General features: G+C 41.3%; 1 protein-coding gene across 2 annotated transcripts; it reads right to left on the minus strand.

Annotated features, from left to right (window-relative positions):
- Positions 1–819: 819 nt before the first annotated feature.
- On the minus strand, positions 820–24807 carry PPP2R3C (protein phosphatase 2 regulatory subunit B''gamma). Of its 2 annotated transcripts, XM_083615678.1 has the most exons (13): positions 24680–24807; positions 20546–20673; positions 13748–13852; positions 13534–13646; positions 11833–11930; positions 11655–11725; positions 10720–10852; positions 9538–9593; positions 9373–9448; positions 5966–6102; positions 4730–4867; positions 3039–3098; positions 820–1234 (listed from the first exon to the last, which is right to left on the minus strand). In XM_083615678.1, exons 1-13 carry the CDS (start codon positions 24726–24728, stop codon positions 1046–1048), a joined length of 1353 nt encoding a protein of 450 aa, XP_083471804.1. In that variant the 5' UTR covers positions 24729–24807; the 3' UTR covers positions 820–1045. The 2 variants fall into 2 exon arrangements, with proteins under 2 accessions (XP_083471804.1, XP_083471803.1); XM_083615677.1 differs by lacking the exons at positions 820–1234; positions 3039–3098; positions 4730–4867; ... (6 more) ...; positions 13534–13646; positions 13748–13852 and adding exons at positions 15625–16503; positions 17238–18024.
- Between the last annotated feature and the right edge of the window lie 92 nt (positions 24808–24899).

The raw sequence follows: 24899 nt of genomic DNA on the forward strand, positions 1-24899 counted from the left end.
AAAAATGTTATTGCTTTATATAATAGGAAGGGCTTATTGTCATGAGGTTCTTCTATCATTGTGCCTTACCTTTACTATTTCTTTCAGTATATGCAAATGGTATGAAAGTGGGTACTTTTTCTTGTAAATGCATTAAATTTTATATTTAATATAATTTTAAATCAGTTGGGTTCAGAGTTGTTATTATAGGACTAGTAAACCTTTGCAATGAATGCAGCAGGCACAGGTGCCATTAAAATACCCAGTGGTAGGTCCTGGGATTCTAGTAAGCCTATACATTTACCCTACTAAGCCTATAATCCTGTGTCTACTTAGAAGTAAGTTCCACAGAAGTTACTCCTGGATAAGGCCTTGGAGGGCTGCATGCAATTAAGACATCAGAGGTATGTTTTGACAGGATAGTCACATGTTTTGAGACACACCCATGACTTTTTAAGCCCTGTATTTGTGCACTTGCAACACTTAGAACAATTAACACCATCATGAGCATTTACACTAACTGTTTGTTATAGTAGATCAAGGTTTGTGATGCTGTTTTAGAGGGAGGCTTCACTATTATCCATTTGACAGGTATTTACTTCCATAGTAGTTTTAAAAGAATTGAGCTGCACATTTGTAACTACAGTTCTACATATCTGATATTTCAGATATAAATGACCCAGAGATTTGTTTCTTTCTTGCACATGATTTGTTTTTGCAATGCCAATGCACCCAGTACAAAACCAAAAAGAGTATTCAAGACCAAATTATACCAACAGGTATAATTTGTCTAAACTGGAAGGTGGCTTGTAGATTTAGGAATAATTTCAATAAACTTAATTTACCAGAAAAGTCTGTAAACGTTTAATTACATTTTCAACAAACAGCAGTACTCTTTTCCTTTTTTGCTTCAGAGAAGATCCATCTCACAAGCCTTATACAAAACTTGTCCATCTGGAGCTACATGGAAGCTTCATTTATTTGGGTAATGAATACATTATTCAGCTTTAAATGGTCACTGTATCAGTTGGGCAGATCTCCATGGATACAGTCTATTCCTGTTAAATCATGTATCATCAAGATCTGTTGTGTTGTCATTGTCACTTGCTACAAGAACCTCTCTGTTCTCATAGGTCCAGAAGCCATTAAGATCAATTAAAATGCTAGTGACAGTGTCGCCTTGACTACTGTTGATTAAGTCCTGAAGAGAGATTTTGTAAGGATCCTTGGGCTTCACCATGTCAAAGATTTCATCCTAGAAAAAGCAACCAAAAATTAACAGTTTCTTTAATGGAAGTCGAATAGGATAAAAATGTTTGTGCACCAGTACCAGGACTTTTTTTTTTAAATCAAAATAATTTCACTTTCCCCTCATGCTTTGGTGTTCAGTTCTAGTAGTAAAGCACATCCTGGCTGAAAAGGAGTGTAAACTGATGTGTTTATACTTGCTTTCAAAATACAGTCACAGTTAATTCCTCTAGTAAAGTTTTATTGCAGTGCTGCTCCCACATTGTTTGAGTTAATTACTGAGCGGATAAGAATGAGACCTGTTTTGTCTTAGCAGCCAGCATAAGGAGCAGTGGTCATCAGATCCCGTAAATGCATTTTGGAGGGGATGGCAGTGACCTAGATTAAATTTAGAATCTGTATACACTAACCCAGGGTCAGCAAACTTTTTCAGGAGGGGGCCGATCCACTGTCCCTCAGAACCTCGTGAGGGGCTGGACCCCCCTCCTGAAAGGACCCCCCCCCCGCTGCCACTCATGCCGCCTTGTCTTCAGCAGTGGCGTCGTCGTCCTCTGCCTCAGCCAGGGGTCCGCGGGGTGCAGAGCCCATGCCCCCGCCACCACTTCCTCCCACTCAGCTCTTGACTATATGCGGCCGCCTAAGCGGGAGGGAAGGGGCGTTGCCCAGAGGCGTCCACAGCTTTGGATTGGCTGCAGGAGCTTCCTGTGGCCAACCCGAAGCCGCACCAGCGTTGCTGCCCGCCCAGAGGCGTCCGCGGCTTTGGATTGGCCAGAGCTTCCAGCGTCTGATTGGCAGCCGCACCAGCGTTGTGGAAGTCAGTCCCCACGCAGTGAGGCCTCCGCGCCGTGCTGGTTTAGCGCAGGGGCTGACCGAGCGGGCGGCAGGGTCCACAAGTTTCGCGGGCCGGATTAACGAGCCTGGTGGGCTGAATCAGTCCACGGACCTTAGTTTGCTGACCCCTGCACTAACCTAAGGGCAGATGTACAGCTATATTTAATTGCTCCATGTGACAGCTGTTGATCTTTTTCAACAGTAGGTCCTGCATAGGACAGGTAATTTTTGCTGACACCATGATAAGACTTCCTTACCTACTTGCAGTAAAAAGCTTGCCTCACAAATCAATTCATGTTTTCCAACTGGCACAACGTAACACACACAATACAGCCACCAATTGCATGCTGCTTTAAACTGTCCAAGGTGGCAAGCTATTTGCCTGCAAATACCAAAAGGATCTATGGTGGCATGACAAAAGAGTTCTGGTTAAGCAGCTACATGTAGAGGTTTTACCCTTTAGTGACTGCTATGAGTTTTGGGGGCACTAGCTATTGTTTCATCCACTAGTGCTGCTATTTATAGCCTCATTCATTAGGTGATGAGAATGAGGCATGTGTCAGTTCTCCCATTCAACTTTCAAGATGGATTCAGAAATCAAAGTAGCAAAATGAAAGTATCCTCTAAAAAACCCCAATTAACATTACATGGATAATATGTGAAATATTGGCCTGTCAACATTTTTTAGGCAAGAGGCCTTCTAGGCCTGTTACTTTATACCGCAGAATGATCTCCCTGAAGGTTCTATTTGCCTATAGGCTAGATATATAGAATATTACTGTTTTTTCCAAAAACATTCAAAAATATATTCTACCGAATTCAATACTATTAAGACATTAACTATGGAATCAACATTCTACCACAATACTGCCCCTAGTACATATAAACATATACTCTCTCTCATTTCAGAAAGTCAGGTCTTTCTCATACTACTGCATACAAATAAATTTTGAAAGACAAAATTTATATTCTCATACAACCTTGACATCTTGAAAAGAAACTGGTTCTTGCCCATGAATTTTCATCTGTTCTTGAATAGCCTATGGCAAAAGCACAAAGAGGTGTAACATAGGTTCAGAAAACAAGACAGCATGTTTTCAAATCCAAGAGAGTGAATATGCTGTGTTACATGGATAAATAACTCTACTATGTGCTAATTCATACATATAATTTAGCCCTGTCTCCCCAGAATGGTAGAAGTATTCCAGGGTCTCAGGTAGAGGTCTTGTTCAGTTCCTGCTACCAAATATCCTTTGATGGCAAGTGCTGGGATTGAACCAGAGATCTTAAACATTCAAAGTATATGCTTCCACTGAGCTAAGAATCTTGTCCTTTATCATCTGTTTGGCGAGGTATGCTGCCTATGTTCATTCCCCTTGCGTGAAGCGTGGGCAGGGACTGAAATCTGTCCTTTTCTCTGCAGATCTATCAAAGCAGAAAGCGCTGACCAATCTATGTGCAACAATTCCCAACTTCTAGCCCACTTTGAAGAAAAGTATTAGAACTGAAGCAAGCAGCAGGCCTATTGTTAAAATAGGCTTTTAGCCTCAAACTTTGAGACTAACTATAAAGTGTATACTGGAAGAAGAAATAATTGAAAGATGAAGGGCCAATTGATGTTTGTTATAGAAGAATTAATCTGTTTCATGCTGCTAAAAGAACACAGCTCTGGATGTATTTTAAACCTGCAGAGCATTTATTGTAAAAGCTTTGAAAGTGTTCCAGATTTTTTTTCTCTAAACCTTTAGTTGAATTATCCTACTCCTGAGTCATTAGCAGCAAAATACTTTGGTTGAGTAGGCACAGAATTGGAGGTGATCAATATTAAGGGGGTTAGCTTTTACAAACAAGACTGAATTGCTCTGATTGCTTTAATCTGAATGAAATATATACTTGTGTGGGATGACAGTGGAGTCACTATTTTATCTTTAAAATTCACAAAAGGACATGCCCTACAAAAAAAAGGATTAAACCTGAAAGCCATTTTAGCGCCCGTAAAAAGGAGATTTAAATTTAACAAACATTTCTACTAGATCATGCGGAAGCTAAAATTGTATCCCTAGTGGTGTAACATCCTAAGACTTAATATTAGCATCAGCAGATCTGTGAGACTGCTGATTCAGTGATCCTCTAAGAAGTACTTATTTGCTGGAAATAGTATAGTCACAGTTAGTTCATAAAGGTGTGTTTTTATAACAGGATCATCTGAGTGAGTTCCAGTCAATGAGAAAATGTAAGTTTAGAAAGAGCCTGCTAAAACATGCAGGCTATTGTATGAAAGCTGCCCTCTGATTATATAGGAACCACAGCTTATCCATTATTACTGGTAGACAGAATATATTAACATCCCATAGAAGTTAGCCATTAGAGGTCATCAAAGACTATTACCTTAAAAAGAAGAGTTGTACAGAAAAAGCAAAACCTGGTATTTAATTAAAATCACAGTGGTGTATTTTCTTTATGTAAGATGTGCTTTGAAAAGCCATTCTGAATTATTTCCCTTTCTTAATGTGAAGTTTTAAACATTTATATATTTCTTTAAAGTTGACAAAAACCTCACCTCAAACACTGGTAGTTTAAAGCAATTGCCTGCTGATCTCTAGGTAGAGGCACAAAGGCTGTAACAGCACATGTACAAAAAAATGACCTACCTCTACAAAAAGGGACTTACCCTAAAGAAATAATTAAGGGAAAAGACATTCAGGTATCCTTTGTTCTCTATATCAAGCAGCTTGAAAATATACTGCAGAGCTGCAGGTTCCTTTCTGTTTTCTAATGCAAGTACAAAGTCCAGGTACGTCTTATAGTCCTAAAAGCAGATGCAATCATGTTTATTATAGTCCACTTTCTAAATTGATTTTGCAAGCAGAACATAATTGGTGGCTATTTCCTTGCAGGGGAGCAGTTAGTTTTCATTGAAAGACAGCATGACTCAGAAAATGGCTGCTGAGAAAAAAAGGGTGTGCAGAAAATACATGCTTTTTTATTGGATAGGCAACATACCCATAGATTTCTATCAGAACTACTCGTGAAGTTGTCCCTTAGTCTGAACTAAATGAACCATGAACATTTGAACAACAGCCTATCACAGTCTTCTAATGGCCAACCATTGTTCTAGTTCAACTAAAGCTGAATTCATGTGTTAGGCAATTAAATAATATTTAGCCAGTTAATAATTTGCTGGTCAATCATTTGTTGAAATGTATCATACGGCCTAGTGTCCTAAATTCTATACATTTTACTAGAAGTAACATGCTGCAGCATATCTTATTGACAACACAGGTCTCCTGTTGTAAATTGGGTACAGAAACAAAAGCTATGTTTTCCCGTTGTTCTATTTTTACCACCAATTCAGTTACCCAATTCCAGTTCTGCATGTACTTGTAAGAATTATCTCCCCCCAAAATGAGCAATTTTATTCAAAACTCAGCAGCAGCTTTCTAAACAATAACCTAATTGTATTTTTAACTTAGGGAGGTAAACAATGGCCACTTTGCTGATTGACAAGGAGGGCAAGGTCTTATAAATGTGAATTCTATATTAGTGGCTGTATGTTTGTGCTTCCAAGGCTGTTTGTTAGTTTCAACTTATAAGTTACTTGCTGTTCTTGCTTTTGGCATTAGGAGGTAAATAAGAGCCCACTGTCCTCCCTATCACAATGAGATTTCTTATTCAGCTAGCTGCTAAGTTATGAATTTGCTGTGTGTGAGTTTTTAGCTGCCATTCACATGAGAATTTTGCCTTCATTCTATTTTGTTAGCATGCATATAATGTTATAGGCTTCAAAAAGTGGAGGAGTTCCAACTTTTTTTTTAAAAAAAAAAAAAAACCAAACCCAAACACCACAACCTTGCCTTTACAAGAAATGCAAGATATTTCTTCTATCACGCATCTATGAGAAAAGTACCATTTCTCCATCATAGGTCAGGCACTCTTGGAAGACACGGTCCAAAAATACGTTGGTCAGAGTCCCTGTTCCATATCGAGATAGCTCCTCCTTGCTAAGCATCCCATTGTGGTCTTTGTCAAGATTTAAGTACTGTCCTGCAGGGAGGGGGGAAAAGAAGGGGGTGAGTCAAGGCCCATGAGTCAATCTTGCTTTTTTCTAGAATCTCAAATGTGCCGCTTATGAGCAACTTACCACACGGTGGCAGCATAGAACTGTACATCCATGAAGCACTAGTTATGGCCCACAGCCTTTATGCTTCCCACCCCTGGTTTACACGAGACAGGAATAAATATATGCTAAATACTTAATCATACTAAATAGCTAATAAAAACTACTAAGATCACTGCAGGCAATCCAATAATCAATAAAAGCACTGTCATCCTGCACTAGGGACTCCTTGGGGTTCCCAGGGAGTGGCCTTCAATAGTTCAGGCCTCCTGCATGGACGCCAATACAGTTCTTTTAAAAAAATTAATTTTTTAAAAAATTAAAAAATATATAAAATAATAGAATTCTTCTTCTTCTTCTTCCTCTTCAGGGGAGGGCCTGTGATGCGTTTGTTTTTTCCTGGGGTGGTCTCCGGCACACAGTTCCCCCCTGGGCCCCAGCCTGCTCTTTTTGTTTTTTTTTTTTTTTTTTTTTTTTTAAATAATTTTTATTACGTTTCTTTTCATAATTTTGACAATTCAATACAATACAGAAAAACCCAAATACAAGAAACAATTTTTGATTTTTTTAACAAAAAAGAAAACCATTGGACTTCCCCACACCTTCCAGATCTGCGTTCTTTGTAGTAGCAATATCAGCAATTTGTTACCTTATTTCAAACCTTGTTGGAACTTTCCATTATTATGTACCCATATTCAGTATATTGTATCTTAACTTTGTTACCTTTTAAAATAAACATAAAATGTTTGATTCACATTGACTTCTTTTCTCATTTGTCATTAATTTTACCATTTGCTTAATCATATTTGCTAAAGCGTAACCTTTCCAAAAACATGCACTGTCTTAAAGTTCATACAGCTTATAGTATTTTTGCAAATAGTCTTTAAATTTTTTCCAATCCGCCTCGACTGATTCTTCATCCAAATCTCGGATTCTGCCGGTCATTTCAGCTAGTTCCATATAGTCCATCAACTGCGTCTGCCATTCCTCCAACGTGGGTAAATCTTGTGTCTTCCGATTCTTTGCGATGAGTATTCTTGCTGCTGTGGTAGCATACATAAACAAAGTTCTATCTTTCTTTGACACTTTCTGGTCTACCATGCCCAGCAGGAAGGCCTCTGGTTTCTTGGGAAAGGTATACTTAAATACCTTTTTCAGTTCATTGTAAATCATTTCCCAGAAGGCCTTCACTTTTGGGCAGGTCCACCAGAGATGAAAAAATGTCCCTTCTGCCTCCTTACATTTCCAACATTTGTTATCAGACAGGTGATATATCTTAGCTAGCTTGACTGGGGTCATGTACCACCGGTATAACATTTTCATAATATTTTCTTTCAGGGCACTACATGCCGTGAATTTTATCCCGTTGTTCCATAACCTTTCCCAGTCTTCAAACATAATGTTATGTCCGACATCCTGTGCCCATTTTATCATGGCAGATTTAACTGTCTCATCCTGTGTATTCCACTTAAGCAGTAAGTTGTACATTCTCGATAATACCTTAGTTTTTGGTTCTAACAATTCTGTCTCCAATTTCGATTTTTCCACTTGGAAACCAACTTTTTTATCCAATTTAAAAACCTCTTGAATTTGAGCATAGTGTAACCAATCTCGCACCTTATTTTTTAGTTTATCCTTACTCTGCAGTTTCCAGTTGTCTCCAATTTTTTCGATTATTTCCCAATATTTCGGCCAATAGGCCTCCATATTGGGTCTTTTTCGAGCCTTGGCCTCCACTGGTGATAGCCACCTCGGGGTTTTACTCTCTAATAAGTCCTTATATTTCATCCAGACTGCAAAAATTGATTTTCTGACAATATGATTTTTGAACAGTTTATGAACCTTAACCTTGTCGTACCATAGATATGCATGCCAACCAAAAGCATTATCAAACCCTTCCAGATCCAGGACATCAGTGTTTTCTAACAAAAACCAATCTTTCAACCAGCAGAAGGCTGCAGATTCATAATATAACCTCAAGTCCGGCAGGGCAAACCCTCCTCTTTCTTTCGAGTCAGTTAGTATTTTAAACTTTATTCGAGGCTTTTTGCCCTGCCAGACAAACCCAGATATATCCTTCTGCCATTTTCCAAAACATTCCACTCTGTCCACGATCTGTAGGGTCTGAAACAAAAATAACATTTTCGGCAATACATTCATCTTTATAGCTGCTATTCGACCCAACAAGGAAAGTTTCAATCTTGACCAAATTTCTAAGTCCTTCTTAATTTCCGACCAACATTTTTCATAATTGTCTTTAAATAAGTTCAAATTTTTGGAAGACAAATAGATCCCTAGGTATTTCACCTTTTTAACCACATTTAATTCTGTTTCTCTCTGAAACCCCTCTGTTTCTGTAGATGTCAAGTTTTTGGCCAAAACCTTAGTCTTTTGTTTGTTCAACTTAAATCCTGCAACCCGACCAAACTCATGAATAAGTTCTAAAACTCTTTTTGTACTGGGTTCTGGCTCCTGTAATGTCAAAACTAAGTCATCTGCAAAAGCTTTCAGTTTATATTGTTTCACTCCGACCCAGCCTGCTCTTTTTGTGCCAGCCACTGGTGTGGTAGGCTCAGGGTCAGGCCTGGGCTAGGCTGCACAATTCCTCGAGCCCTCTCTGGTCTTTCCGGTACCCTTCTACCTCTTTCTCTTGGTGGTGGTGGTGGCAGCAAGCTACTGTCCATCTGGTGGGGGACTCCTTTTTGCTTTGTGTTTTCTGTTTGGCTTTGGAGGCCTCTGGGCCTCAGAGTTCCACTGGGCCACCAATGGGGTGCTCCCGGTCCTGGCGGGGTTGAGGCCATGGGGCAGGGGGCTCCGTGCAGCTTCCCTGGTTGTCGCATTGGGCACCCCTAGTCTCCCTTCCCCGATCGTGGCGGTGTTGGCAGCACAGAGACTAGCCAGGCAGCACAGTTAGTGCTGGCTATCCTCAGGAGCTCCGCGCGGCCATGGCAATCGCCATCTTGCTTCCTCGATCCCTGCCGTTATGACATGCTCTCATGGAAGAAGTGCATATACAAACTACAGTGTCTTGACACCTAGCTACAATTCCAAAGTGGTATGGCAAAAGGGCTCTTATTTGTACTATGTAAAATTATAGCCAGAACAAAAGAAAAGAAAAAAAAAGGAATATAAAAAATGTTTGCGGGACATGCTGCTTTGTGAGGATATGACAATATGATGCAAATTCTTGTACATACCATAAACCCTCAATGCAGAAGGAGCAGAAAACCAATTGGTTTCTTGACTTTCTTTAGAAAGTTCTTCATCCCGTAACTGAATGAATATGAAAATATTGAGTAAGCATTCACCAAGTATAATGAGGAAACACAACAGGAAATGTAAATATAAATGTAAATCTCTACCTCTAATAGGTCATCAAGGAAACTGCAGGCTAAAATATCCTGTATTTTTATCTTCCCTGGAAGAAAAAACAAAAACAAATTAATCCCCTCAAAATCACTTATTACTTAATGACTGGAATATTCAGGGGCTTCATCAAGAAAGTTTCCACTTAGCATGACAAAGGCGACTGAATGAGAGGAAACGGTTTTAATATTTGGAAACCTTCAAGTCAATCAAAATTATAAGAGAAAAACAAATGTTATTTTAAAATAATTTTAAATAAAACATTCGTCATTAGCATTTCATATAGTCTAGAAGAGCCAACACGGAGAGAATTGTATTTAATAATTTTACTAATTGACCAAAACAAAAAAATTTTTTTTCTTTCCAGTAGCACCTTAAAGACCAACTAAGTTAGTTCTTGGTATGAGCTTTCGTGTGCATGCACACTTCGTCAGATACCTGACGAAGGTATCTGACGAAGTGTGCATGCACACGAAAGCTCATACCAAGAACTAACTTAGTTGGTCTTTAAGGTGCTACTGGAAAGAAAAAATTTTTTTTTGTTTTGACTATGGCAGACCAACACGGCTACCTATCTGTAACTAATTGACCAAGTAAGTATTATTTCAGATGAATATATACTTTTAATAAGAAAGAAAAAGTACTCTGTCCATGTATTGTATTCTCTTGTATTTTTTGTCAATTTCCCTTTGCTTGCTAAAACATTATTCATATGCTGCCTTTTAGGTCAAGACTTGCCCCAGTTTTACTGCAATATGTGGCAGGGGGGCAGGGAATCATTCTGCTCCCCTCTGGATGTACATAGTGAAAAATACTGAATGTCTACCTAACTTCAGTAAGTCCAGCAGATGGGAGCAGATGGATGCAGCTACAAGCAACTGCAGCTACAAGCAGAGTCTGGTCTTGCCCCCAGGGCAGGCAGGCTTTATAGAGCTGCCCCAGCACACCTAGCTGGTCAGCAGGTGTTGCCTGCCCACCTGCCCAGGGTCCTGGTCCCTGCTCTGCTTTCACTGCTCCTGGTCTGCAGTTCCCTCAGAGCCCAACAGGTGCAGTAAATGGAAGGAGATAGACATCCAAACCTGGCCAATGATGGTAGAACGAAGGTAGAACTAAAATCTAATTATCAAGACCAAAAAAAAAAAAAGGGGGGGGGGAGCAAAGTAAATTACCGAACTTACCTGTTCGGAGAGGATCTAAAAAGAAGAAGAATTTCCTGACTGCGGTGCAGACATAGAATGAGTAAAAGGATTTCTCTAAACCATCCAACTGTGGTAATGTGGGGATGAGTTCCAGAATATAATTTTCTAAATCCTGGGAAATGAAACAAGAACATATCTGATTATGGCATAGGTAGGCTTGCCATATTTCAGAAAGTGAAAATCTGGCATAAAGGCTTTTTTCTTTCAGAGTTGTAGAGCTCATTTTTTTTTACAAAATCTGTTTTTTAAATGAAGTTTTTGAGCTACTTTTCAAGAAATTCGCCAAAAAATCAACACTTCCGACTGACGAATCCCATGTGTCTGGGAAATTCCGGACGTATGGCAGCCCTAGGTATAGGTGTCACCATGATTTGAGCTGCAGCTGTTCATGCTTATGCTGTACTTTACAGTGGTCTGGAATGGACCATTTGTCTCCGGCTGCTTCCTACAGGTGCTGTAAGGATGCAACAAGCAAACACTAGTGAACACTCCAGAAGAACCTGACTCTCTAGCCACCCTTCATGCCACATACCCTTCCTTCCTGATGCTTGTGAATGCTGAGAGGCTTCACTGCCACAAACATAACACAATACAAGATGCAGGTTAGTTACCAAAGCTTTGTCAAATAATATTCTCCTATCTAATACAGAGCAATTAAGATAAACCTTGAGCTGTGATTCTTTGGAACTGAACATCAGATAGACTCATTGAACATCAGGTACTTAATATGCCAACTGTGTTAAGCAGAAAAAGACTACTGCATGAAAGAAACAACTAAAGGAGAATATTGCTTACCTGAAACATTCTAGTTTGCATACGTAACTGTATGTAAACACCAAAAACATTCCCACAATTCAAGACACAAAAAAGCACTTCAGTTTATGCAGGTGACATATTGAACATGCATCACTTACCGATTCCCTGAGGTAACCTTGTCCAGCCACGTCGTATAAACTGAGACCTATTCTCGTTTGGTATAGCCACACTGTAAAACAGATACAGATACATGACAGAATCTGTTTTGAGGCAAAGAAAGCCAAGAGCAAAGTGAAACAAAATATGACAATACGTTCAAAACAGAAAAAGACCCACCTTTCCTCATCACATAATTGAAAAACTGCATGATAGATATCCTTCCATAGGGATCGTTGTGAAGTAACTTAGCAAAGACTTTAGCTGTGAAGAACTGCCTGTGAAATATAAAAAACAACAATTTTGAAGCTCTGCAGAGCCACTATAAGTCTTCCATAGGTTCAGTCAGTTTCATAATTTAGACATTTCCCTGATAATTATGTTGTGGGACTCTGATGTATGTGTGGGTGTGGGTCTTTGGAAGGGAGAGTACCATGATATACCTTGGGTGTATCATGGAAACATGGGACACAAACAGGAAACCAACCCACTTAAGAAGCTCACAGATTCCATCTACACTGAACAGCAGTTCTGGAAAAAACCTAGTTGGTGCAATTCATTACTGCTTTTCATTCCTGATCCAAATAGTAATAATTAACCAAAAGCCTAAGCAATGTCTCAGAGCCACATCCTAGTTTGAATGCTAATCTGACATAAGTTCCAGTACATGAATTACAGTACATGAACTTGCAGCAACCAAGCTCAGCAGCACCCCCCCCCGCCCCCGCCCCATTCACACCTGATTAGGCCTGATTTACACCTAGAAACAGAAGGCAGATCCTTATGGAAAGCAACTTCCCACACAGTTCCAGAAATGTTCACCATGCAAACAACTACAAGTAAAAGCAACAACAGTGTGGTGAAAAATCTAATGAACCAAGCATGAAGCTATTCCACAGGTATGGCTTTCCATGTGGCTGGATTTGCAGTTACCACTGCTGCACTGGGAAGTATTGAAAACCACCTTCAAATTGGGTTTGAGGTTGTGGATTGAACGCCCACATTGTTAAGAGCCCCTCAGAAGGTGCTATATCCTGAATAAATATTATAATAAGCTCTGCAAGCATTAAGTCTTGACAAAATGTATCCTCTTCGATACCTCTCTCACATCATCTGCTTGCTATTTGACCAGCTTAAGCTTTCACCTCAGTTCTGGTAAGAAGCCACAATTATGCCAACGATTGCTGTCCTATACTCACTATCAGGATGCTTCTGCCAAACACATAAAAGCACTCTGCTGCCCTACTGCATACAAGGTCACAGCAAAAAACAACTTCTTTTGCTACCTATAATGGTACTTCCCCTCCAACCACTTTACAGCTGCTCAAATGATGTTTTTATCAGAACTTCCTTCTGACAGCCAACAATATATTTTTGCAGAACTACGTGAATTTTACCGTGAGGTAGAATATGAGCAATCAGGGATGTACAAAGGCTTAACTCATTCCTGAGGTACTATTTGCCCACCACCACCAGTATCAGCACTACTATTGAACTGGTCCAGTCCATAGATTTCTACTGTCAGGCTCACTAGTCATCAGCCACTGCCACCCCCGGCTCTTATAACTGCTCCCCATAGCTGAATTGGTCTGTAGGCCATGAGGAGAGAACCCTCTCTGAAATCCTGAAGGGTCACTGTGCCAGTCAGTGTAGACAATATTTAGCTAGATGGACCAATGAGCTTGGTATAAGGCAGCTTCCTAAGTTCCCGTGTGTTCTAACAGCTCTTCTAAAGAGCTGCCTACAAATTTAAAGAAGCACACATAGGGAGAAATAAAAATTAAGTCGTAACAACCTGCAATTTGAATGTTGACCAAGACAATCCAGAACTCTTAAGCTAAGGGCAGACTAGCGTAAGTCCTGAAAATATAGGTGCCTTACTTGCACTTGGATCCAGCTTTCTCACCAACTTTCAGGAAGCTTTCATAGTTGATCATTGCTTCATCTCCCATCATGGGTGATGTCTGATGTTTGTCCAGCAGAAACCACAAATTCTTAAAAAGGGGATGGAGGCAAAAAGTTAGGGAACTATTGCAAGACAAAATGATCAAGAATTGTTTACCTGAGATTAAGAAACACATTCCCCCCCCCTTACTTGCAGTTCTTCATTATCTAGTAGTTCTCTGCTTTTTCTCTGCAAAAAGACTGCTCTGGATTCTTCTCTTAGTTTCTGTAATAAAATTTCATCTTCTGCTGGCAACTAAAGAAAGAAAGAAATGAATGTTATTTGTAGTGTGGTACAACTCTACTGACCAGAACCCAGGCTGGGCAATTACAGTAAAAATTGCATGCAAACATGGTTTGTGGCCACAACAGAAATTAGACAACTTTTCTTCAATATGCAAAGGAGGCAAAGAAAAACAGTAGATTGATGTGTATGTCAGCTGTCCCAACTATTTTTAAATTGTCTGCATGATGGCATAGCAACAGTGAATTCAAACTCCCAAGTCTAATATGTGCCTAATATAGCTTTTATATAAACACATGATTCTACAAGTTAAAAATCTCTGAGTATTAAAGCTTGACAACAATATGCAAGGTCCACCACAACAAAATGAAGCAAGCCTGCAAAATAGAATCAGTCCTTTTCACATCCTTTTGAAAACACAAAACTACAATGTATAGCTCAAAACTGATTACATCCGTGCTACAGGAATTATTGCACGAAGTCACTTTGTCGGTTTGTTTTCTCTTCTTTTGAAAAGCAGATGTGTCAAAATGGACAGGGTAAATCTGATTTCCTGAACTAGCCCATCTCCACTCCATAACCAATGCAGCTTGTAGCAGGCAGTGCCTAAGAGGCAACAATGAAAAGAGGTTCTTCTCTTGCCAGAAGGTCAGGTGTGTGTCTCCTTCCCATTCCACCATCCTCTGAAGAAACCTCTGTAATAGAAGGCACAGTTCTGCCACATAAGATTGTAAGAAACAGCCTTATTCGGAGTCAGATCACTGGTCCATGCTGGCTGGGGCTGATAGAAGTTGTAGTCCAACTACAATGGGAGGTCATCAGATCAGGGGAGATTATTCTAAGGAGCCCCAGTTAGTCCATCTGATTTGACAAGGGCAGGGCAACCACTGTTCAGAAGCCTGTCGCCCCTGCACCTTTGAAAATACAGTATGGAAGTCACTTTATGTTAAAAAAATTTATCCCACCTTGTGCACCCATTATACAGTAGGAGATGGACCTCCCTCCGGCTGAGTTGCTCCAGCATACCGAGGCAGAAGGGGCCAAGGATAATTAAAGAGCAAAGGCCTGGTTATAGAGGAAAGTTTTTGCCTGCTGCCTAAAGATATACAAATGGTACCAGGTGAGCTTCCCTGGGAACAGCATTCCACAAACAGGAGGTCATTCTTGAGACTTCTCATGCAGGGGTCCACAAAAAAGGGCCTAAGATTAAGTTTGCAGCATCTGGGTTGGTTCATATGGTGAGCAGCAGTCCTTGAGGTATTGCAGTCCTGAGCCATTTAAGGCTTTATAGGTCAAAAGCAGCATTTTACATTGGACCTGGAAACTAATTGGCAGTCAGTGCAGTCAGGTCAGAATTGGTTTTATATGCTCAGCCCTTCCGGCCCCGGTGAGCAACCTGACCATTGAATTCTGTACTAGCTGAGGTTTCCAAACCGTCTTCAGAGCCCCACGTATAATGCATTGCAGTAATCTAACTGCAAGGATCTTTGGATTTAGGATTTTAGTCAATTTTACCAGCTTTTATGTAGTAATAAAAAGCTGATCATATTTATGAAGATTTTTGATCAAGAATACTATGTATTTGCTATTGCACAGTTCAAATAATGGGGCAAATTTAAATGAATTGTAGAATGCCTTGTGTGTAGCTGAATGTGCACATTCACCCCTTCCCATCAATAATCTGAGCCTAACTGCAAACCAGATTCAAACCTCTACTCACATTTGTAAGGCCCACCTATCAGATTTATGTGCACTGTCACCTGACATTAAAGTATATGACAAAATTTACTGTGAATAAAGAATTTATTGCAGAAACTGAAGGTAAAGAAGAAAATTACAGAATCACTGGAAAGCATACAATAAAAATGACCATTGCTACATAAAGACAAAAAGCAATGCAAGCCGTAACACTGAGTGTATTCAAGTACATTTTAAAAAGTTGAAGAAACCAAAGAGGTTGACAGTCAGTGCAGAAATAAAAGAGGTAGACAGAATGTTGAATAGCACCAGTTCCATGAGCAGACCATCAAAAGCACTAGCTCAGTCACATGGTGATTACTCTCTGTGGACCTGCTTCCTGGTAGCACCACCACGTCTCTTTGGTCTCCCTCTCCTCCCCCTTGAAGGCACACCGAGCACCCATGGGCCTGGAAGAGATGCTTGCACTTCAGTTGCTCTGGGTGTGTAGCCTTCCTGGTGTGATCGAGAAGGGCCAGGACTCTCCCCCTGGGCAGGCACAGGAGTGGTTTCTGTGGGGAAAGATCTTGCTGCTGAAAAGAAATCTATAAAATTGTGTCTAAGGAGATTGAGCTCTTGGCGGAATCGAATTATCTCGGCATCAGTTCTGTTTGTGTCCAGGATCCGTTGAGTCCTCTGCTGTTGCCACTCTTCCTGGCGAGCCCGGAGCTCAGCTTCAGCAGCCTGACGCTGTTCTCGCCTTGCCAGTCGCATCTCCCGAATGAGGCTGTTCTGAAATGAGCGCTGCTGTTCAAGGAACAGTCGGAATGTTGTGTCCATGGCCTCCCTTCCAGCTCTTATCTCCTCCAGCAGGCGGTCTATGGTTTCCTCCCTGGCCCGGCGTCTTCTAGCCCTCATCTGTGCCACCCTGTCCATGGCTGGCACTGGTGGCCTGAGTGCTGCCTCTGGGTCACCTGTTGGTCTCCCTGTTTTTTGGGGGAAAGAAAACAAACAAACACACACAAATGATGAAGAAGCAAGAGTAAGAGTACATGAACACAGTTACTGTAAACAAAACACAAATTAGGAGGGAAGGAGTTCAAGGAGAGGGAACTTTCTGCTATCACGTCACTACCTCCAACTGGGTATGTTAGCAAGATAATTTATATTTATGGTTAGCAAATAAGAGGTCAGAAAAAGGAATGCTTTTAGTGGTAATGTCATTGGTAATATGTCTAGCCAGTCTTTGTAATTGGGACCCCTTCTCTGGTAACAACAATAGGTTGATTGATGGCAACAGAATATCCCACTATGATTTCATGTTTGCAAGCCAAAATAGTTTCAGTGAGAGTTGAAACAAAAGTTCAGTGTGCAGGTGAATTTTGTAACCACCTTCTTCAATCCATGATAAAGGATTCCTTTAGAAATAGAAGCAGAAGCTTCATCCAGTAAAACCTTGGGCCTGTCAGCAGAAATTAGGTTAAGGACATGACCAATTTGAGGACACTTTACTATGGAAGTGAAATTAACTACGTGGAAGAGCTGAGGAGGAATTTCAAAGACAACTCTAGCCATCACCAAATATAATAACATGATGAACCCTCCTCTCTTTCCATACATTGTTAGATTAAAAGCCTGAAGCAAAGAGAAATAGAAGCTTAATTACAGCAGTAGGTATTCCTTCAGAGAGAAATGTGGACAAATGATTAAAAAGACTCACCTATGAGTACTTTGTCCTGGACTCCTGCTTTTAACCTCTGTTCTGAATTGCAACTGGTTGGCAATAGCTGTGGAGCCTGAGCAGAAGCTGACCTGGCAGGCATTAGGGTGTCTGGTTCTTGGAAAGCGGATGGTAGTTCTTCCTCCAAGGCAGATGCAGTTGCCACTGTGCTGGAGGAAGATGAAGAAACAGGCTGCAGGGGCAGCTGAAAGGAAGCAACCTCTTCAAGTTCAGATTCCACCTTAATCTTCAGCACCTCCTGGAGGGGCTGTGTGGCATCACTGAGTCCTTCAAAGGTTGCTTCCAGCTCAGAGTCCTCTTCTACCTTCCAGGAAGTTTCTGGTATAGGTTGCCAGGAAGGCCCTGGTTGAACTGTGGTAGTGGAGGGCTGGAGTCTCATAGCCTGACTCACTGAAGAGGGGCCAGTTTCTGTTTCTCCTCCACATATCTCATCCAGTTCCCTGAAGAAGCGACAGCGAACTGGCGCGGCCTCTGCCTTGCCCATAGCATCCTTTGCCTTGCGATATGCTTTGCGAAGATCTCGGATCCGGTTGTTGCACTGGATTCGCGTGCGTAGGAATCCCTCCTCAGCCATCTTCTTGGCTAGGACAGCATACAAATCACTGTTGGTGGGCATGTTCTGAACCCGGCGCTGGACCAGCAAGGTATTCCAGTGACCCAATAGGACTCTGGTCTCCTCATCTGTCCAGGTGGGGCCACGAGGGGCCCGACCAGATGATTTGGATTTGCCTTGCAGTTCTCCCTCCATAACAGTTGGGAATGGTTCCTGGAGAAAAAAGGCAAAGTGGTCTCTGCAGACTGAGTCCAGGCAGAGATCTGCACTGTGTGTCTGTGCCTGCAGGTCTCAAACAGCTCTGTGCTGCAAAGTCACTTCCAAAAGAAGGGACAGCAGAGGAGAAGAGGAATCTCCCAAGTACTTGCCATGCTAGATGCAATGAACAGAGGGCGGAATCCCCAAGAGAATGGTTAGCACATGAATGTTTTGGACAGGGTTTTACAAAACCCAAGAATTTGGGGTAACAAATCTCTCAGTCTTCCTCAAATACAAGAACAGGGTTTCCCCCTACACCAAGGTAGGCTTCTTTCCCCACACTTGATGTACCAAGAAGCATGAGACAAGAAACCACAAGATAAACTGTCCAAAAATGTAACATGAGACAAGACCCTGCCACTCAGGACAGATGCTTCCAGCATACCAATCTGTCTGAATAGATGTTCAACAGCATTCAATTGAAGAAAAAGAGGTGCAGACATTTGCACAACAGAGCAACATTGCAATCTTTGAAATACACTTGTGCTCCCTCCCCATTGTCCTTCCGCTAACAGGTGAAGACTTGCTTGTTCCAATAGGCTTTTGGGAACTGACTGCTTTTAATGAAAGGGCTGGTGCCATGCTGTTTTTATTGTAATTACTGGCATGGTTTTAACAGATTTTATATATGTGAAATTATATCAATGTTTATTATATCAATGTTTAATTGCTTCTAATGATTGTTTTTTCCGTTTTCAATGGTTCTTAATTTTATCTAGAAGCTTCCTTGAGCCCCATCAGGGAAAAAGCTGGGGTATAAAGATAAAGATGATGATGATGATGATAATAATAATAACAAACAATAGTAAATACTAAGTTTCTCTTAAATAATCCTAGTTCTAGAGTTAAGCTGCAAGTTTATGGACTCTGGGAGGATGTTCCTGGGACCATAGCATGGATCTGATGTCACAGGGTGCGCCTCAGCACTGGGGATGGAGATCTGATGATGAAGCCTCCCTCATCAACAGTGCCAGGTTACAGTCCTACACCTACAGTATTTCCCTGAGAGTGAGCACCATAGAAACTCAATCAGACTTTCTTCTCAGCAGATATACATAGAATTGCAGTGTTAACTTCACAAACTCTCCTGAGTATTGTTTGTAAGAAAGACCTTCTAAGGGAAAATTGGAAACCTGTGGTGGACTCACCACCATTGGACATTTTTATGCAGATGTCAGATGGTCATGTGTCATGGATGCGTTAGTTGAGATTCCTGCACTGCAGGGGATTGGACTAGATCCCTTGAGATCCCTTCCTACAATTCTATGATTCTATGTTCCCACTTTCAGTAAGAAAAAAATAGCATGCAAAACATATACAGTGACAAAAGGTCTGATTATAAGAATGACACAGCAGTGTAAATAATATTCTATTTGGTTGAACATTAACATGATTTAGTGGTCATAATTGCACATTTATTCTGGAAATATCTGAAGTAGTACAGGTGGGAAACTTGATTTAAATTAATGATTTAAAGTGGCCTTTTATTGCTTATTTAAATTACACTGATTTAAAAGGCCACTTTAAATCACGTATTTTAATCAATCCACCCTGTTGAACACATAATGCAAAATGGTTAAAGCTTACTGGTGAAACTTTTAACAGGCCCTCTTTACACCACAAACCTGTAAGAAGCAGCTGCACTCATCAGCGAATTCACTTGGACAAGTAGTAGAGGATTCGTATCCCACCCCCCATCCAGACACGGTATACATAGACAAAAACTGTAATGCATTATCTCTGTCTACTAAGAATGCAGTATTATTCAGAATGGGTCTGGATAGCTAAAATAACATTGGCTGCCATGTATACCTGCTTGTTTGCCAATACCACTGGGGGTGGGGTGGGAGCTCTACTGGTGGTACTGCTGTTAGTTAAGCCATGATATGCAGCAAACAGAGGGGGTTCCGTTTCTGTAATGGTGCCTGCTCTATGGAACTTGATCCCTTTTGAAATAAGGCAGGCACTGACTCTGATGAGCTTTTGATACCTGCTTGAGACCTATAAGCTTACCTAGGCATTTGATGGTTACTAATTTCCACCTCTGAATAGGACACATTGCTGGCTACAGCAGATAGAATTTTACAGTGGTTTCATGTTTTAATATTATTCTACCTTACTGATTTTTTATTTTTTTTGCAAACTGCTCTGAGATTACTCAGATGGAAGAAGTGTGTGTGTGTGTTGTGTGTGTGTAAGAATTAATTATTTGGAGTAGAATCTATGAGTCAACCACAGAAAATCTTAGTTATGGAAATCTGTTTTAAACAACCCTTTTGTGCAAAACAAAATAGAGTAGGATTCCTCTCCTTGATTATCTAGGCTATTTATGTCAATGGACTTTGTAGTGAAAGGAACCAATTAATGTGTGTGCTTAATTCCCTTTGGTAATATGAAACTAGTAAATTGATTCCACAGAACAAAGGTTAACACTTTCCCCCTTTTAAACTGGAGAGCAAATGAAAACCATACTTACCCTATAATAAAATCGTGGTATGCTCATATAGGATGTACTGGCATTTTTCCTCCCTCCTTTCCATTCCAGGTAGTATTTTGTAAACAGCTCCATCTCTTCATCCTTCAGCTCTTGATCACTCCTTTTAGCTAGTTAATGTAATATGGGATGCATTACATTTCATAGCAAAATGTACTTCCATATGCAAAATATTTATTTCTGCTTTTGTATAATTATGCCAGAGACTTGCAGCCAAATGATTTGTCAAATCTCACATACCTGTTTGAAACACACACACAAGCAAACACTCTGGCTTCTCTGCCCAATATTCTCTCAGTCTCCAAAGCAACGTTGGCTGCAAAATCCCTTCCTGCTAAGAGCATACAACAGTTCCCATGAAAGCTTTGCCTCCCAGAGTGACTTTTCACTTTGTCCATATAAGCTTTAGTAATTATTAAAAAGCTATTGTTGAGCTCTTTCCCAGAGCTGTTAGAATGTTCTACTACATCACAACAGCTGTGCTAACAGATTGAGAAGGGTTGCAGGTTTTAGGGCAGAACAACATATTATTTCTATTTACTTGTAACAGAAGTCTGATGGATGCTTTGAGACACACACATATTTGTAACTCTACAGGTAGAAAAAAACATGTCATGGTGAGTGGTTTAGCCAGTGGAAGGGGAAGTTAAGAATCTCCTCTCAGAGCTATTTTCCTCCTCTCAGAGCAATTTATAAATGGGTTTTTCCATAAATTGTGTCCACATGTAGTTCAGTCCCTCGTCAATTTTAGAATTCCAGTGTCAATCTTGCATAATATTTTATGCATTTTAGTAGTAACCTCTCTTAGCCATTTAACATAGAGAAATGCAATCACAGCCCCATAGGGAGAGGAACACTGAAGGCCTTTTCTAGCCTCTTAAAAGGGAGCTGAGATAGCACAATGAATCAGTGTTAGAAACTGGGATAGAAAAGCTAGGAGCCAAATGGCTTCTGGAACCTGGGTTGTGGGCGCCAAAACAGAATGTCTAGTCAGGGGGGTCGGCAACACTTTTTATTTATTATTTTGATAAGCATGAACTAATACACAATTCACATAAGTGACACACTGTTAATATCACATTTTTAGAAGAAATTGTTAATACATGTTTAATTTGGTGTTTACAATAAAAATACTGGTATTGTACTTCAGTTTTCAAAATACTCTACTCTTTATTGTTAAACTCCTTAACGTTTTGTCTGTCCTTAACATATACTTTGAGGCTTCAAAGCACATACATTTCAGTAAACCTTGAGTGTCAGCCAGGCACAAAAAATGGCACCCACTTTTTGAGGTGCTCACAAATGTGCCTGGTGCCCTGCTTGCAAATGGTGATCAACTTTTGAGGTTGCTTGGTTCTGTATTCTGCCACCTTTGGAGGTGCAGTTGGAGGGGACACAAGAGTAGGGCTTTGCAGCTGCAGCAGATTATGAAATTCCCTCCTGAAAGAGGTTTGGCTGGTCCTTTCTCTTCTGACTTTTGGGTGGGTATGCTTTTAATGTGTTTGGAGTTCTTTAATCTCCTGATGTGGCACTGTAGTTTTTTAATTGACTCAATGCTCTTCCCCTGTCACTGTTGTGTCTGTTTTTATCTCCTCCCTCTTTTTTATTTTATTTGTGTTTTAACTGGGGATCTGCCTTGGCAGCCTCAAAGGCGGGGCAAAAGTTTTCAGAAACAAAAGGAAAATCCTAGCCTCATGTACCATGCATTGCAGGGGATTGGCCTACATGACCCATTCTGTCAACTCTAAATTTTATGATTCTACCATCCATTTTAGGAAACAGCAAAAATACATTTTGTTGTAGATTAGTTCATTTTTTTTTACAATATATGATACAATAAATCATCTAACATAAATAAGTAAATATAGAATAGGAAAGCACTCAAGTGTGACAATCCCTAATGGTCATGTAATCAAAGCCATTACATGGAAGAAAATATCAGCTATGGGTACCATTCACTGGATCTACCAGATTGAGATGGACTAGGAAAGTACTTTCCCTGGGGACATGGAATTCTAAAGTTCTCAAAAAAGTTATTAATCTGCTTCACCCAAACAATCCTCTGAAAGGCTTTCCGTTCTGATTCAAAGAGTACTGTATATCTCACACAGCCTGGTAAGCTAGTCTAAACATAGGGCCCAAGACAATGTAATGGCGTAAGCAACTACTTTTGGTAAAGACAATACAAATGCTTGTAACAGGGGTAAAGATAAAGGTACCCCTGACCTTTAGGTCCAGTTGCAGATGACTCTGGGGTTGCGTGCTCATCTCGCTCTCTAGGGAGCTGGTGTTTGTCTACAGACAGCTTCCGGGTCATATGGCCAGCATGACTAAGCCGCTTCTGGCAAACCAGAGCAGCGCACGGAAACGCTGTTTACCTTCCCTATTTATCTACTTGCACTTGACGTGCTTTTGAACTGCTAGGTGGGCAGGATTTGGGACCAAACAATGGGAGCTCACCCTGTCGCAGGGATTCGAACTGCCGACCTTCCAATCGGCAAGCCCTAGGCTCTGTGGTTTAGAACCTTATTTGGCCAGAGGGCTGCCCAAAGGGTTGACTGACCTTCTGAGAGCTATGTGACAGTGATGGGCATTGCAAAATGCACACTCACTAAGAATGCAAGAATAGTCAAAATACCTATCTCATCCTCTTCTCACAGTGGCCAATCAGAAGTCTATAGGAAGCCTACAAGCAGAACAAGAGGCAATAGTACTCTCCCACTTGTGATTCCCAGCATACTGCCTCAGACAATGTTTGTATGCACACACTCACTGCACATAGAGACCACATCCTCAGAGAGCTGGGGCAAACACATTAAGACATACACCTCACCCTTCAGGTGGGCAAACACATTCAGACATACACCCAGTGGCGTAGCGTGGGTTGTCAGCACCCGGGGCAAGGAAAGTAATTTGCGCCCCCTAACCCGTGGATTTGCGCCCCCTAACCCTAACCCCCAGATGTTGCGCCCGGTGTGGCCGGCCCCCCCTGCACCCCCCACGCTACGCCACTCCATACACCCCACCCTTCAGCTGATCAACAGAGGAGCAAGGCTGGGGATTCCTCCCCATCTTGTTTCCTCAGTGTTAAGACATTTTAGCAATGGCACCACATCAGAACGAGAAGAGATGCCTTTGAAAGGAAAGCAATAGACAGGAGGAAAAGGCACACATTTTTGTTGCCTGATTTTGGCAGAGGGCTGGTGGACCACAGAAAGCTTTGTATGTCAGGTGTGGCCTTAAGGCTTGCCACTTCTGGCCTATAATGTCACATTATAATTCCTCATCATTGGAGGGAAAGTGATGACTGTATGGGTGTCATAGGTAACTGCAGTTATTTATCAATGTCACATAATACAGTTACAGGTAGGTAGCCGTGTTGGTCTGCCGTAGTTGAAACAAAATAAAAAACTTCCTTCCAGTAGCACCTTAGAGACCAACTAAGTTTGTTATTGGTTTGAGATTTCGTGTGCATCAGAATGCACACGAAAGCTCATACCAATAACAAACTTAGTTGGTCTCTAAGGTGCTACTGGAAGGAAGTTTTTTATTTTGTTTCGACATAATACAGTAGCAGCTATCTAAGAGCCACTCTAGAACCATGTTGGATTTGAAGACGGAGTCAAGCCCCCATCAATGACGTCCTGTCACAATCTTAATCCCCAATATGTAATACTGGGTCCAAAACAAGAAGAAGCTTGCTGTGAAGAATGAGAGAAACCCATGGAAGGTGGCCTGACCTCCTTGAATGAGGGTTACGACAGAGGTACGGCAGGGGAAAAAATGAATTATAAGGAGAGTAATAAGGTGAAATAAGAGAGTCAGAAAACCGCCAAAGGCAGAGAACGTAGCTATTTCTGTTCACTCAGGGGCACCGCTAACGAGGGGAGAAAATCCTTTCAGGGTGGGGACTGGAAACTCCTAAAAGACTTCCCTGAAAGGGCTGCGCGGAAGGGACGGCGGTTCGGTGGCGGAAGCGCCAAAGGCCAGCAACCGCCTCCAACGGTCAGTTGGCCATTCCGCCGCCCGTCCGTGAGGGAAGAAGGAAGGCGCTGACAGTTGTCCTTGTCCTCCTCCTCCCGCCTCACCGCTACAAATCCCTGCGCGCGCACTCACGGTCATTGCTGGCGGCCAAGCGGCTCTTCAGCGCCTGCTTCCAGTCCATGTCCCGCGATACTCCCGTCCCAGACGACCCATCAACCGCTCTCCCGACAACCGCCGCCGACAACAGACCAACATCCGGGAAACGGCGCCTGCGTCACGTGACGGCCGCTCCGTCGCCGCCATCTTGAGTACAGGCAAAAAGAAAAAAGCTACAAGGCATACTGTATGTAAA

Source organism: Podarcis filfolensis, assembly GCF_964270895.1.
Source record: "Podarcis filfolensis genome assembly, chromosome: 1".
Classification (NCBI taxonomy): Eukaryota; Metazoa; Chordata; class Lepidosauria; order Squamata; family Lacertidae; genus Podarcis; species Podarcis filfolensis.

Excerpts from the sequence above, each read along its gene's own strand:
- PPP2R3C (XM_083615677.1), bottom strand. The coding sequence starts at position 24,728 with ATGGACTGGAAGCAGGCGCTGAAGAGCCGCTTGGCCGCCAGCAATGAC. Across the intron at positions 20,674-24,679 it reads CTTGGCCGCCAGCAATGACC|CTAAAAGGAGTGATCAAGAG; the intron begins GTGAGTGCGCGC and ends TACATTAACTAG. Across the intron at positions 16,504-17,237 it reads CCAGGACAAAGTACTCATAG|GGAGACCAACAGGTGACCCA; the intron begins GTGAGTCTTTTT and ends CCCAAAAAACAG.